Below are 16485 nucleotides of genomic sequence, written 5' to 3' on the forward strand. Positions count from 1 at the left end.
GGACAGCTACATGTAAAAGAATGAAATTAGGACATTCTCTAACACCATGTACAAAAATCAACTCAAAATGGACCAAAGACCTGAATGTAAAACTGGACACTATAAAACTCCTAGAGGAAAACATAGGCAGAACACTCTTTGACATAAATTGCAGCAGTATTTTTTTGGATCTGTCTCCTAAAGCAAAGGAATTAAAAAGCAAAAATAAACACATGGGCCCTAATTAAACATAAAAACTTTTGCACAGCAAAGGAAACCATCGACAAAACAAAGATAATGTACCAAATGGGGAAAAAATTTGCAAATGATTTGACTTATAAGGGGTTAATATTCAACATATTTAAACAGCTCATACAACTCAATATCAAAAAACAAACGATAAAAACCACCCCCCCAAAAAACCTAGGAATCATATCACAATAAAAGTATTAAAAAAAAATACAACCCAATTAAAAAATGGGCAGAAGAACTGAATAGACATTTTTCCAAAGAGGAAATGCAGATGGCCAGCAGGCACATGAAAAGATGCTCAACATCACATTCTTTTTGTTTCTATACCTTGTGACTTCTGATTTTGTTACTATTAAAATCATTAATAGTTCCATTTGATAATTCATCTTTTTAGAGTATGATAAAATACTTTCTAGGAGTAGACTATTTGAACTTCTGAAACCCTCTAAAAGCTGATTGCTGATAAATGAATGCCTGTGAATGAGATGAGGTTGGAGTATTTCCTTTTACAAAATGGTGTTGCTAGAATGCTCTTGAAGTGTTTTTCTTCACTGTAAACTTTTTTTGACATCAAACATTATAGCAAGTACACAAACCATACATTTATGGCTTGATGAATTTTCATGAAGTTGATTCACCTGTGTAACCAGTGCTCAGTTCAGTGTCCAGAATATTACCACCACCCCAGAAAGTCCCCAGGAAGAAACCCCTTTGAGTTAACAGTGCCCCGTGGTCCCCAGAATAGTCACTCCCCTGACTTCTAACACCATGGATAATTTTGCCCATTTGAATTTTGTACAAATGGAATCACACGGTATGAATTTTCTTATGCTTGCCTTCTTTTGTCCAGTAATCCTTGTTCTTGTGTGTAGTTCATTCTCATTGCTGTATATTAAGCCTCATTGTATGAATACACCACAATATATTCATCCAATTTGCTGTTGATGGGCATTTAGATTATATGCAATTTTGGGGGTATTGGAAATAGTACAGCTATAAACATTGTTGAACACTTTTTTCATGGTCGTGTGTTTAAATTTCTGTTGGCATGTTTGCAAAAATGCAAATGCCAGACACCTTGAGGTTCCCATATTGAGAGTGAGTCTGGAATAGGCGTGTTCAGCCTAAATAGGAACTAGGAGAGCCTTCCCGAGTGGTCTTGTTAATTACACGCTCCCGCCGGTGGTGCCTGAGACGTAGTCTCACCAACACTTCCTTTCCCCATTCTGGTGGTTGTGTGGAATGGCTTTAACTTCATTTACCCTGGTGACCTTCCACATGCTTATTGGCATTTGCATATGTTCTTTTGTGAAGTGTCTGTTTAAATCTTTTGCCCATTTTTGTGTTTCTTTTACTATGGTAATTAAAAAATGTATTTTGGATGTTTGACCTTTATTGAGTAGATGTATTACAAATCTCTTCTACTCAGTGGCTTGCTTTTTTACTTTCTTACTGGGGGTCTTTTGATGAGCAGAGCTTTTGCATTTTACTTTTTTTTTTAATGGGATGGGGGAGGGAATTAGGCTTATTTATTTTTAATGGAGATGCTGGGGATTGAACCCAGGACCTCATGCATGCTAGGCACATACTTCACCACTGAGCTATACCCTCTCCCATAGAGTTCTTAATTTAACCTATTTATCACTTATTTTCCTTTATAGTTAGTCATTGTGTATGTAATTGTATTTAAGAAACTTTTACCTATGAAGTTTTATTTCATTTTTATGTTTATTTTTGCTGGTTCAGTATTAGATGGTGTTACTTAATTCTAAAAAAACAAACAAACAAACCCATCTTTCTCCCTTTACTCTCTCACCAGGGTGGGTGTTAAGGATGTTGCTGGGATCTGTTTGCCAACAAATGTGAAATTTCAGAGTCCAGCTTGTTCTTCTGTAGATGCCGAAGAAACAATTGAACCATATACAACCGAAAAGATGAGTCGAGTTCCTGGGGGATATTTAGCTTTGACAGAGTGCTTTGAAATTATGACAGTAGATTTCAACAATCTTCAGGTAAAAAAAAAAAGGCTAAGTTACTATTTTTGAGCATTAAATTTCATGTATTTGTTTAAGATAATTAATACATAGAAGTCTTATTTTATGAGTTTGCATGGGGGTTCCAATAACTACATAAAGAAAATGATTAAACGGTAATCAGAATTCCCTCCTGAAATTATTTACTTACTTTAATACAGAGAAAAAAAAAATCCTTGCAGCTTTTTAGGAATGTCCAATGTGCCTGGTACATTCACATGTGTCCTTAGGTCACTCTTACAACAGTTTTGCAATATAGTTACAATTATCCTTGTGCTGTACGGATGAAGGAAATGTTTACATATTTAATAACCCCCAGCTGTGAATGCGGGGGCAGGAGTTATAGCCTAGACCTTCCAACTTCTCTCTGTGTCATACTTCCATTTCAGATTAACAGTATTCCTTGAAATGAACAGTAATCAGATCTCTAGATGGTTTGTGTAGTATGGTGACCAGCCATCCTGGTCTTCCCGGAACTGAGAGGTTCCCTAGACAAAGGACTTTTAGTTTTAAAACTGAGACAGTCTTGGGCAAATCAGGACAAGTTGATAACCACCCTAGTGTATCTCTGTGTGTGTGTGTGTGTGTGTGTGTTGGTGGGTGGTGGGAGGAGGATGTCCTGTACAAAGAAAGTGCCCAAGGAGATTGAGACAGGTTACACAGAGTCCTTCCCTTCTGTGCTAAGTGTTCAAGTACACAGGGTTTTTAGATGAAACCTGCCTCGGGGCAGAAGACTTTGTGAGGGTCATTTTGGCCTAGGATCTTTATAATCTAATGAAAGCTTTCCTCTATTAACTGTTAACTAGGTTTTTCTTGAGCTGGTCTGGAACTAAATTCATACTTGGGCGTTGCTCACTAGGACTGAGTTTCAGGAGCGTTTCTTTGCTGATGTAACATTCCGATGGGGAACAGCTCCATCATAGCTGCCAAACACCCCAAAGCTGTCCTCCTCTAATTTTAAGCTTTTCTTATTTTGATTTTTCTTTGACACACACACACACCCCATCTTATTAAGGCTTTAATTTTAAAAGTAGTATCTCCCTGTTTAACACTTTCAAGTAAGACAGTAGAAAGGAAAAAGAAAAAGTATATTTCTACTTTCTTAAAATCTAATTTAGGACCTTCTTTCCCGAGGTCACCAGTTTGAAATACATCGGGTTTTTTTTTTTTTTAATTGAAGTACTGTCAGTTACAATGTGTTGATTTCTGGTGTACAGCGCAATGTCCCAGTCATGCATACACATACCTATATTCATTTACATATTTTTTGTCTGAAATATATCTTCAGACTTGCTTTTCTATTCTTCTACACACCACATGCACCCCCCCCCGCACACTTTTTTTTAGACAAAATAACCCCTATTGCTTTGCAATGCCTGCCTTCACTGAACAGTCTGTCATGGACTTCCTGCTACATCAGTTGTATGTATCTGCCTCAGTGTTTAAATAGCTGCAGGGTGTTCACCACGATGTATCAGACCTTCCCGGGTTATGGGTGTGCTGAGACATTGATCCCCTAAGGGTGCAGGGCAGGACTGAGAACTTACAGAAATGGAGAGTGATATGATACTGGGGCCTGTGTAAAATGAATGTGTAAAGTCATCTTATTTCTTTTACATTTTTTGTCAGGAATTAAAAAGTCTTGCAACTAGAAAACCTGATAAAATCAGTACTCCTGCTATTAAAGAAGGCGTGCTAGATGCTGTTGTGGTTTGGTTTGTGCTCCAGCTGGATGAGGAACACAGTTTATCCACAAGTCCTAGTGAGGAAACATGCTGGGAACAGGCTGTCTACCCCGTACAAGATCTTGCAGGTATATCTTGTCTGATTTTTTTTTTGGTGGGGGAGGACTTGTTGTTTTAATCCTCTCAGCATTTGAGTCAGTGTCAAGAAAATTCAATTTGAATATGAAGTTTCCAGTCAGGGGAGATTGGTTAAATCATTGAGAGTTTTCTTTTTCTTTTTTAAAAGTCGCTTTAAATAATTAAGATATATAGTTAAGAGAGACTAAAACACAACTCTGCTGCAGGCCATTCAGAAATATCCATCATTAAATCATTTCTTCAGCTCTGAGTCCTCTGGTCATCAGCAGGTAAGAGAAATGCTAGTTCAGTTTCTATGGAACACAGTGGGAAGCTACCACTTGTAGTGCAGGAGTTCCCACCACTTACAGAATCGATGGCACCTGTGGATTCCCAGGTCGTGGAAATATGCACACTCAGATTAAGTACAACACTTTGCAGTTTTAGAGTTCATGAATCCATGGACTTACCTAGGGAAGTCCTTATTAAAGGTATTTTTTTGTAGAGATTTTTTTTTTACCAGCAATTTGGTGGGTATCGGTATAGTTAGAGCAGTTGTATTCCATAGACAAAGTCCATCGCTTTTTTCACACTGGAAGGCAATACATTTTTACTTCTGTGTGGCCTCCTAGTCAAGGATCTGATCTGGCAAGGTCACTGTGTCTTGGAATCCATGTAGTGTTGTGGCTAGGATGGTTTTTGGAGTCAGTCAGGTAGATGTGAATTTGGATCTTGGCTACTTCCTGACTCCCTGGCCAGCCTTGCTGGTTATTTCTTAGAGCTTCTGTTATGTGAGGGATAAAAATGGGATGACGCTGGCTAACCTTGCGAGACTGCTGCAGGAATTACTAGACATACTGGATGTACAGTGCCTACCACAGTGACCAGCCCTCAATAAGTAGCATTCTAAAAGTTGTGCTCATTTATTCTAACTCTCTTACAGTAATTTAGATGGTACTTTTTTTTTAAATCCTTCTTAGGGATGAGACATTTAAAATGTGTAAACAAGAATAACATGCATTTTCAACTGGTTCTAAGGCTGATAAGAAGGAATTGCAATCACACATTTGCACTTTAAAGTTTTGCCACATGTGGAAGCTCATGGATAAGACCATGATATATAGTCTTCATTGTAGGCCTTAGTCCTTCCTTATATTTTCAAATGTCTCGACATGTAAGAATGTCTAAATACTTACAGTTAAGAAATATTACTGATAAGATTCTATTGAACGCTGCCTTGTTCTTTTGGAAATTTCTCTTAGAGAAAAGAGTGTCCCTTTAAGCTAAAGCGAGGTTTGGTATTGAGCCCTGAACTGCAGCTGTCTTTGTTACTGCTGGCTTCATTACCAAAGACCGGGAGTCCCCTGTAGTCCTCCCCCTGCCTTGCAGTTTGGGGACGTGGTGATGCCTAGTGGTTACAGTAAAAGCGCTATGCCCCTGACAGTTAAAGGTCCAGTAACGAGCTCTTGAATCTTTGCATTGTGCTATAAATTAATTGGATCTTCAAACTTCAGTTTTTCCCTAAGTAAAGCTGGAGGGATTTTCCTAGTTTGTTTTTTTTTTAATAGGAAATGAAGAGATTAATTCCACTTAATTCTATTAAATCAATAGATTACTCTTTCCTGTAGTGGTTTAAAAAATGGGGGGTGGGAACAGAGTTCTTTGTGTCATTCTCAGGCTTATAAACACTCATATTCATCAGTTGCAATTTTTTTCTTTTTTCCTGCGTTATGAAGACTACTGGATAAAGCCTGGGGACCAGGTGATGATGGAAGTGTCTTGTCAAGATTGTTACTTAAGAATCCAGGGTATCAGTGTCTTCAATTCTGAACACGAAATGGATGTGGGGAAAAGTTTCACCAAGAATGAAGACTTGCTCTGTGTAGGAAACGAGGCTGAACTCTGTAGCGCCCTGGCTAACCTTCAGACCAGTAAACCGGATGCTGGGGAGCAGACATGTGTGTTGGAATCCACAGAAATCGCTTTGCTTAATAACGCCCCGTATCACGAAGGCTTTAAAATGGCAATGAGGAAAGTGCTGTCTTCGCTGACTCCGGAGAAAGTGGGTCAGGCCATGGACGCTCAGTGTCAGAGGAAGGGGATGAGCTGTGGCAGTGGACAGAGTGGCTCAGAACAGAGCGTCCCTGAACCTTTCTATGTGTTGGACGTGTCGGAGGGCTTCTCCATTCTGCCTGTGATGGCCGGCATGCTTGGGCAGGTCAGGCCTTACAGCTCTGTGGAGAAGGAGCAGCACCGCACCGCCCTGGACCTCATATCTGACGCCAGTCACTTTCCTAGAGAAACACTTGAGTTTTGGCTGAGACACGTGGAAGATGAGTCTGCGGTGTTGCAAAGGCCAAAGTCAGACAAGTTGTGGAGCATAATTATATTGGATGTCATCGAGCCGTCTGGGCTCATTCAGCAGGAGATAATGGAGAAAGCTGCAATATCCAGGTAAAACACACAATACGACCCTTGGTTTATTTGAGCTCAGACTTCCTGTAAATTCTTTTAGTTCCTTGACGGCATAACTATACAAATGAGTCGGGAGCATCGTCTGTTTCTCGGCGTTGCTTTTAGGACCTGTGACTTCCTGTTTTTCTCTTTCTGTGCATGTCATTACTGATTTTTCTTTCCCTAAAGGAACCCCCTGCACTGTAGGTGTGACGAGAGCCTGCTTTACGATTGAACTGTCTACGTGTAAAATAGGGAATTCAGTAGAGAGCTATAAGACCAGATAAGAAGACGGTGAGGGTAAATCAGGAAAAATCAAATTTCATCTTTATGATCTAAGAAACACCAATAAAAAACATATAGTATGCACTTGATGGTGTATTGGGAGAGCGGAGTGCTTCTTAGGAACAAGTCCCGATTCTTTAAGGTCTTAGAATCTTTATTTTTGTACAGTTCTGTCCCTAAGGTATTTCTCCTTCAGTTCAGGTTGCTGGAGGTAAACTTGACCCTAATATTTAATTACTGAAAGCAGATTTGGCTAAGCTTTAGAATCTTTCAGTTGTGCTGCTCAGATCTGAAAAGATGACAGTATTTAACATTTGGGGGCCCAAATTTAAGTAAAACGGGTTTATAAATTTACAATTTTGTAGTATATGAACAGGGATTGTTTTGTAGTATAGGAACAGTGGTGGGAATGCAGACCAACTGCAATAGCAAAAGGCAAATTGTCCAGGAAAAAAAGCATTTGCTTGTATAGTTAATTAGATTTTAGGTTTCATGTGCATTTTCTTTCGTCAACCACACTTACCTTTTCTTATGGAGTAACTAGTAAAAATCACTGCCCTTTTTCTTTTCCCTTTAAAACAATCTTGTACATACAAATTATGGGGATATAGAAGTCTGATGTAAATAAACACACACACACTCTCCCTCACTCACTGTCTCTCTTAAAATTTTAAACGGATGTACTTGACAGAGTATAGAACAAGGAGCTGAAAGGGTTTGACTCTAGTCTTAGATTTGCCGCTGAATTCCTGAAATAGTAAAATTTGCTATAGGTCATTTAAATCTCTCTCCTCAGTTTTCCTCACCTGTAAAATGAGGGATACTGGATTAGATGCCTTTGAAGGCATTTCAGCTCTACACATTACTGACACAAATGAGCTTTGACTTATTTGGTATAATCACCTTGAAAAGATGTACACTTTAACTAATGGTTTATTATTTTATTTTCAGGTTTAATTCTTTTTCTGATTTTTTTTTTTGGGGTAAAATGCATATGTGAAATTTTTCATCTTAACCATCTTTAAGGGTACAGTTCGGTGGTATTAAATACTCTCATAATGTTGTGAACCATTACCTCCAGCCATCCCCTTAACTCTCTTCATATTGTAAAACTGGAAGTTTGTGCCCATTAAACAATAATTGTTCCCGCAGCCTCCCCCGAGCTGCTGGCAACCACCATTGTATTCTCTGCTTCTGTGAGTTTGCCTGCTGTGCTTCATGTGACTGCAACCATACAGGATTTGTTTGTGTGTGTGTTACTGTCTTATTTCACTCAGCATATATCCTCCAGGTTCATCCACGCTGTAGAATGCCAGAATTTCCTTCCTTTTTAAGGTGGGATGATATTCCAGTGTATGTATATATCACATTCTGCTTACCCATCCACTGATGTACTCTTGGGTTGCCTCCACGTTTTAGCTGTTGTGAATGGTAATAATGAGCATGGGTGTGCCAGCATCTTTTGAGATCCTGCTTTCACGTCTTATGGGTATATACCCAGAAGTGGAATTGCTGTATCATATGGTAATTCTATTTTTGATTTTTTGAGAAACTGCCCTTCTGTCTTCCACAGCAGCTGTACCATTTTACATCCCCACCAGCAGTGCACAAGGCTTCCAGTTTCTCTGAATCCTTGCCAACACTTGTTTTTGTACTTTTGGTAGTAGCCACCCTAATGGGTGTGAGGTGGTATCTCATTATTGCTTTAATATGCGTTTCTCTTATGATTAGTAATGTTGAGCATCTTTTCATATGCTTGTGGGTCATCTGTGTATCTTTGGAGAATTATCTATTCAAGTGCATTGCCCATTTAAAAATTTTTTTAAATTATTGTTGTCGAGTTATAGGAGTTCCTTGTGTATCCTGGATATTAACCTCTTACGAGATATAAGATTTGCAGATGTTTTCCCCCGTTCCATAGGTTGCCTTTTCATTCTGTTGATTGTGTTTTTTGATACACAGAAATTTTAAAATTTGACGTAGTCCCATTGGTGTATTTTTGCTCTTGGTTCTTTCTTCTGTATGGTCAAATCTGCTGTTGAATGCCTCTAGTGAACTTTTGAGTTCATTTATTCTTTAGCTCAGAATATCTGTTCGGTTCTTCAGTTTCCATCTCTTTGTTCATATTATCATTTTTATTAATGCATCATTTTCCTGATTTCATTTTTCATGCATCCTATGAGTTATTTTAAATTCTCTGTAACTTGTAGATCTGTGTTTCTTCAGGGTCCGTTTCTGGAGATTTGTTGCTTTGATTGGGCCATGTTTTCCTGTTTCTTTGTATGCCTTGTTATCTTTAAGAGGACTTGGACTTAAAAAAAGTCTTCTGGCTCTGTGTGGAGAGGACCTTTACCATTCTGCCTGCCTAGAGATTCTGGAGACCTCTCAAGCTTTTTCTGGGGGTGCGTCTTCTCTGGGCTTATGTGTCACCTCTTAGTGAAGAGGTTTGCCTGTTTCTCCTCAGGGGTCCTCCTGGTGTCTGTCTGAAGTACTGCAGCTTCTTCGGTGCTGTAGCAGGTCATGGTGCTAGAGCTCCCCCTGATGTCTGTCTATGGTACTGCAGATTCTCTAGTGCTTGAACAAGCCAAGTGTTCTCCTGTTATAAGGGGTCCCCAGCCATTCCTGTCACCACTTACATTCAGCCAAGGCTAGTCCCTTCGGCAGCCCCCTGAAAATGTTGGAACGTTGGATGTAAGTCCTCTTTTCTCTTTCCCTCCCCAAGGAGAAGCTGGGAGTTAGAAGTTTTCTTCTGATTGTACCATGCTATGCCTGGAGGAGGGACCATGGCAAGGACATGCCACAAATTTTCTACCATCTTTTCTGCCATGCGATTCTGTTTCGCTGTGTGCTGGCCTCACTTAGGACTTCTAGTAACTATGTTGAATGGAAGTGGTGAAAACAGGCATCCTCGTCTTGTTCCTGATCTTAGAGGAAAAGCTTTCTTTCAGACAGCCACATTTTACTTAAATGGAACCTTGTAAAGGACTTTTTATTTTTTCAAAAAACTTTTATTAATTTATTTTGGGGGAGGATATTTGGTTTATTTATTTATTTTTAGAGGAGGTACTGGGGATTGAACTGAGCATGCTAAGCATGCACTCTACTACTTGGGCTGTACCCTCCCCCTAGTAAAGGATTCTTTTTAAAAGCAGTTGATTGTAAAAACAATTTATCAGACAGTATGTACTTTCTGAGTGATTAGTTGTATTAGTGGGAAACATCTTACATAAACTATCTGCAGTTCCCCTTCCCAGTGTTCTCGGGGGGTCCTACTGGCAGTTTGGGGGACAGTTTTTTTGAGGGGTGAGTTGGGGACAGTTATTATGTACGACTGCCCTGTGTGTTGCAGGATGTTCAGTATCTCTGGGAACTAAATGCTAGAAGCACCCATTCATTGCTCTAACCAGTTTTCTTCCCACCTTTGCAAACACCCCCCAAGCAACAGTGCAGACCCAGGGCTCCCCTCCTTCAGCCTTCAGGCTATCGCGCGGTCCCCTCACCAGGTACTCTTGGGTGTGTACGCTTGCTTTGATTCTGGGGCCAGAGGTATGCAGTTACTCTCGCCCAGGCCTCTAATTTTGATCTTTAGCCTCTAACAGCGGGGAGGCTTCATGACTGGTGAAAGAAGATGAAGTTCGGGGCTGAGAGAATAGATTATATTTGGGATAAGGATACAGGGCATCTGTTTCACTGGATACCAACCTTCCCAAAAAAAAAAGTAGGGAAAAATGAGCCATTTTACAAACTTAAGTATTAACTCTCTAGTTACCTTTGCAGTTGTTGTTTTAAAATGTGCGTTCTTAAGCTTTATTTAGTCATACTATATTAAAATACAGGAGAAAGTTTAAAAGCTTTTTTTTTTCATTTAAAACCATTTAGAAACACTTTGTTGGACCACGAGGAAACAGTGAAGAGTGTCTTCAGAATTTTTGCCATCTATGGTTCGACTTTTGAGGTGGAACATATTTTTTTATTTCTGGAGGCACAGATGGTTCCAAAATTATTTGGCTTTGCACAGCATTCCATTGAGGAGTCTGGCAGCTGCACTGGTGTCAGTGACAACAGAACATTCAGTGTCAGGAAAGCCAAGTGGAGTTTCAAGGCAGTTACTGTTTTATCTACACATAACTAAGAAGCATTCCTGTTAGCGACAGTAACATTGAGTTAGGAAGGGTTTGTACAAGATTCTAAAGTAGCGTGAACGTGGCCTTTTAAAATAATTTTCATACTTGCTTTTGACTAGTATTTATCTCTGGCTTGGTGGTTAGTACTTGGTGCAGCCTTTTCTGACTTTCTAGGGTTCAGCAGATGTATTTTGGACATTCTGTTTAGCCCAGGTTTTTAGTTACCCCATAAATGCTTGATGGTCTTGCCTGCCGCCCTCCCTCTCTCCCATAGGTTTTACGGTGAGAAGCTTGGCTTTATTAACCTGTGTGCCTTTCTGTCTCTGATTTCATAGACTGCTAACCTCTTGTGGCTGTTTGAGGGTGGAGGGAATTAGTCAAGCAACATAAAGCTCTGTGGCTTGTCTCTCAAATTTGAGACTTCGTGATCTTAAGAAAAATTAGATCTGGTTTCATTGAAACGGATCACAAATAGCAAATAACTTCATTTGTTTAGAAAATTTAGTAAAATGACTTGTGAATATCCTTTTCCTAATCAAACTTTCACCCACTGGTTTTAATAGCCATTGATGACTCTTCCTGAATCTAGAAGCTTCTATCCCTCCAGCTGACTGGTTGCTTTGCAGGCAGTTTGCCATTCTGAACCACTGGCTGGCTACCAGCCTAAAGTCCTTTAGACGATGCAGAATCTGTAGCTCCACAGTTAGTCATGGTTCAGGTATTGGTACTTATGAAATGTGGGGAATCAAGATGCTTTTTAAAGCGTTTTCTTCCCTCTAGGTGTTTGTTGCAGTCTGGGGGCAAGATCTTTCCCCAGTACGTGCTGATGTTTGGGCTGCTTGTGGAATCACAGACGCTGGTGGAGGAGAGTGCTGTGCAAGGAACGGAACGGACTCTTGGATTAAATATAGCGCCTTTCATTAACCAGTTTCAGGTACGTGTTTAGAAGAGAAGTTCAACTAGGTGGCTATTACGATCTCCCTTATCCTCTCTCTGTAATTTTATAGTCACTGTGTTTAGTTGGATTAGGATGTTAATCAGTCTTCTAGAGCAAAGGAACTTATTACTGGTAAAAATCAACCTAGGGGTAGGTGTAGCCAAGGAATTCTGTTGTTCCTGCTGACAAAAGTCAATAGATATTGCTCTGCACCACCGTTATAAATGAAAAACAGGCTGCTGGGTTTAGTCTTAGGAACAAGTGTGCTGCTTGTCTAAAAAAGCAGCAGCCAGAAAACCTTTATTCTAAACATGAACCCCTAATTACAGTGAGACTTCAGGCTGGCAGGTGTGAGCCCCTGACATCTCGTCTCGGCAGTCAGACTGCAGGCAGCAGGAATGTAGGCGCCTCGGAGACTGGAGCTCAAGGAGGAGGCGTCAGTTGCTGTCTGGGAAAGAAGGATTTAGTGCTGGCAGAGGTGCTAGTAGCAGAATTAATTTGTGAGTTAAAATTGTGGGAGTGGGTGGAATGTCTAGGGAAGCGGTTTGGGGCTGGAAGTAGGTGGGACGCTGCTGTGGGTGGTGGGATGCTGAGTACTGAACTGCAGGAGTGATAGCTGAACCTTTCACCTAAAAGCTGCAGCAGTAAGCTCCTGAACGTGCATTGTCAGCTCTTCCACGAACAGTACTTGCTCAACAAATATAACTTTGTTGAGGAAATGATTTTTTTCAGGGCAGGCTGAGGTTTTAGAGTTTGTTTAATCTCAGTTTTGTGGAGAGTTTAACAAAGAAAACACACCAATCAGAAGACAGAGAAGTTTAAACTATTTGTGTGGTCCAGAAACACCACCATCTCCTGTCTTCTAGCTTATTCTCTCTTGGTCCTGATGTGAACAATTTTGGATTCCATCAGAGTCTATGATATTTTGATCCTGCTATCTCTTCACTCATATCCTCCTTACAGCTTATATTCCATGGTCTGTATATTTTTCATATGTCCCTTCTCTTCCATTTTTCTGTTGGGTGGGGGAAATCCCAGCTTGGTTGAATTCTACTTTCTGCCTTCTCTGCACCAGCACCCCTACAGCTGAATATGCTGACTGGTCTCACTTCCACTTATGACTACTCATCTCAAGAGGCTCCATGAACCTGCCTGGCAGTTTTACCCCTCCAAGTCCACTCACCCATTTTCTGAGATGATATTGTCTCCTCTCTAATGTGGTGATTATCTGACTATTACACTGACAACTGAGTGAACCAATGAAACAAAATGAGAGGCTGTTTAAAAAAAAAAAAAGCTATACAGAAAACAGCAGAGATGTATTAGTTCATTCAACAAATGTCTACTATATGTGCTTTTAGGTTTTGGGAATATAGTCAGGAAACTAAAGAGGTAAGTTCCTGCACTCTTGGACCTAGCATTCAAACAGACAATAAAGAAACAAGAAATAGACAAAGGAGTAGAAAGATTAGTGTGACAGATGGTGAGAAGTGAGGAGGTTAGAGGAGACTGGGAATTGGAGGTACGGGGTAGTCTCTTATTCGGGGAATGCCTACGGAAAGGACGCCTGGATGAGTGCTACTTAAGCAGAGACCTGAGAGAAATAAGGAAGCACACCATGTCCAAGTCAAAGGCTCACCAAATGCAATGACCTGAGGCAAAAGCATGATTGGAGTATTTGAAACAGCAACAAGAAACCATGAGGGAGGCTCAGGTGAAGGATACAATCAGAAAGGCATTAGGAGCCAGGTCTCGCAGAGCTTTTTGGTCATGGTGAACGTTCTGGCTTTTACTCTGAACGGGGTGGAAAACAACTGGATGGTATTGAACAGAGGAGTGATGAGGTGTGCCTTGTTTTGAAAGGATTACTGTGGTTGGTGTGTTAGGAGTGGACCACTGTGGAGAGCAGGCGCGGGCCTAAGACCATTGCAGTAACCCAGCAAAGAGGTGGTGGTGGCTTCGACTAGAGTGGTAGCAAGGCAGGTGGTGCAAAGTGGTAGGCTGTAGGTATATTTTGAAGGCAGGTTTTGCTGGATTGGATGTAGTCTGTGAGAAAGCGCCTGGAACATGGTTCCCATTTACTGATGTGGGCGAAATAGGAGGATCAGGTTGTGCTTCATTTTTATGGGGTTATTAAGCAGTTGGATAAGAATTCAGATAAACAGCTAGAGATAGAATTTGATGGTGAGATTTAGTAGATGACATTTAAAGCCGTAAGACTGGGATGGAATCACCTTGGGGATGTGTAGAAAGAGAACAGGGCTGAGAACTAAATTCTAAAGAACTCAACAAGGTTATGAGCTCTAGATGGGAAATCTAAGAAGGGATTAGCAAAGATGACAGGAGTGGCCAGTAGGCTAAGTTGAGAAACAAGTGAGGACAGACTATGAGGGAAGGTGCAGCTGTGTGGGGATAGAGTGCAGGTGATGAGAGGGCAGAGGACTCGAGGGCTGTTCTTCTGGTGACTGATGCAAATAGGGCTACAGGGCAGGAATCCCGGGGAATGGCAGGGACTCACTGTGAGTTTTTATGGGGTGGGAGACAGGTGGATCCCTTCAAGGATGCCCAGGGAGAGGTTCATGTGTCTGTGTCCTTTTTACCATGAACAGCTGCTCTCTAATAATTTATTCAAAGGCAAGAGGGTACTTTTTCAACAGTAGTTTCCTTTCTATTTCAAACAAGGAGGCTAAGTTTTTAGTAGGAAGGTTCCATTGCTGCTGAAATGGATCCAACACCTTACAGCAGTGGTTCTCAACCCTGTCTGCACTCTCAGAACTACCGATAGCTGGATCCCAGCTCCAGTCAGTCTGAGGTGTGGCCTGAGCTGTTAGGGCTTTTTAAAAGCTCTTTGGGAGATTTTAATTTGCAGTTGAAACCGAGAACGACTGCCTTTTAGATACAAAAATTACTTTCAAAGTGAAGTCCACTATTAGTTGTTTGGTTGCACTTGACATACTTTCTCAAGCAATTCAGTAATTAATGTTGTATTATTTGCTTATTGGTTCATCTTTCACACATAAGCACATCTTTGGCTTAAAATTTTTGGAGCTGTTTGGCTAAATAAAAATTTAACCTGCTGTTACCCAAGTGCAGAATCTATTGATAATTGAAACCACGGAATATTATTTAACCAGTGTAAAACCTTGGTTTGTTCATGCTCATAAAACTGGAATCATGAAAGTCCTTATGCCTTAATAAGGTTGATGTGGGAATTAAATTAAATGAGGTAATAAATATGAAAAGCACTGTATCATATTGAGCCAAGTACAAAGCAGGAAACTTAATGAGACTCGGTCACAAAAAGAATTGAGTAAAAGTGAAAACCGTATACTTTCTTTAGGTCCCTATACGTGTATTTCTGGACCTGTCCTCACTGCCCTGTGTACCTTTAAGTGAGCCAGTGGAACTGCTAAGACTAGACCTAATGACGCCGTATTTGAACACCGCTAACAGAGAAGTAAAGGTAACGTAAAATGATTATTCCTGTCGTTCCAGACTTATCTTAAACTAGGTAGTACTTTAGATACATGAAATAGTTTTGGTCACTTTCTTTGAAGATTTAAATGTTATTTATTTTCTGAACAGTATCCAGACATAGGCTTGGGTAAACATTAATGAGTAAGATAGATTGGTATTAATTTGAATTGGGTGATTTATTATATTTCTTTATAAAATTTGGATCTAAAATTGACTGAAAAGACAAAGACTTATCCAAATCTACTCTGTTTACGCTGATGAAGTTTTTGTGGTTTAATTTAATAGGTACGCATTTGTAAATCTGGACAAGTGACTGCCATTCCATTTTGGTATCATCTGTACCTTGATGATGAGATTAGGTTGGATACTTCGAGTGAAGCCTCCCACTGGAAACAAGCTGCAGTTGTTTTAGACAACCCCATCCAGGTGGAAATGGGAGATGAACTTGTACTCAACGTCCAGCACCACAAAAGCAATGTCAGCATCACAGTGAAGCAATGAAGAGCAGTTTTCCAATGAAAAAATGTGGAAATAGAGCAGCAAGTTCACAATTCTTCTAGTCTGAATGAGTCGTGGGATTGTAATCATAAAATGGAGTTATGAAGATTTAATTCCTTGTAATGGTCGAATGTTTTTTAAAATGGACATTAATAAAGTGTATTTAAAAGATCTGAAATTTAAAAGTGGCATTATTACAAAAATATTGCTGCAGACTTCCTTTCTGGAAAAGGCTGTCATTAATTTTTCAAATTAGGAACCTGTTTTTATTGCTTGGTTTTACTTACTACAGATTAAATTTTGCCAAACCTGTGAGTCTACACTCTTAACCTATAAAGATTAGGGATTTTGAATCTCATCGTCATTTTTTAGGCATCTTGGATTTTTCTCCCTTAAATCCAAACTTATAGTTGGGATACATCAAAAAGTTGGCTTCACTGAAGACTGAGGGCTATGGTTATCTGTAAATTCCAAGCTTGCTTCTTTTAAATACTTGAAATACTTCTGAACCACCTTCTCAGTTTTCATGTTTTGGGAATGCAAACTTGAGTAAGAATTGAAGCTGTAGACTAAATCTAAGTAAAAGAGTATAAGAGGGACAAAGTAAAATCTGAGCGGGTAGCATTTTTCCTGGGCTACTGGCA

The 16485-nt window shown here is 40.0% G+C and overlaps 1 protein-coding gene across 3 annotated transcripts in view; it reads left to right on the forward strand.

Moving 5' to 3' along the window:
* PRMT9 (protein arginine methyltransferase 9) overlaps nucleotides 1-16012 on the forward strand; it is a 28647-nt gene extending 12635 nt beyond the window's left edge. For all 3 annotated transcript variants that reach the window (XM_074377682.1, XM_074377692.1, XM_074377699.1), the window contains 6 exons: nucleotides 2051-2243; nucleotides 3894-4077; nucleotides 5803-6520; nucleotides 11710-11863; nucleotides 15207-15329; nucleotides 15629-16012. In XM_074377682.1, coding sequence (XP_074233783.1) covers nucleotides 2051-2243; nucleotides 3894-4077; nucleotides 5803-6520; nucleotides 11710-11863; nucleotides 15207-15329; nucleotides 15629-15844 — 1588 coding nt within the window. In that variant the 3' untranslated portion in view covers nucleotides 15845-16012. The remainder of the gene's footprint in view (nucleotides 1-2050; nucleotides 2244-3893; nucleotides 4078-5802; nucleotides 6521-11709; nucleotides 11864-15206; nucleotides 15330-15628) is intronic.
* Nucleotides 16013-16485: the final 473 nt, after the last annotated feature.

This window comes from Camelus bactrianus, chromosome 2, assembly GCF_048773025.1.
Source record: "Camelus bactrianus isolate YW-2024 breed Bactrian camel chromosome 2, ASM4877302v1, whole genome shotgun sequence".
Taxonomy (NCBI): Eukaryota; Metazoa; Chordata; class Mammalia; order Artiodactyla; family Camelidae; genus Camelus; species Camelus bactrianus.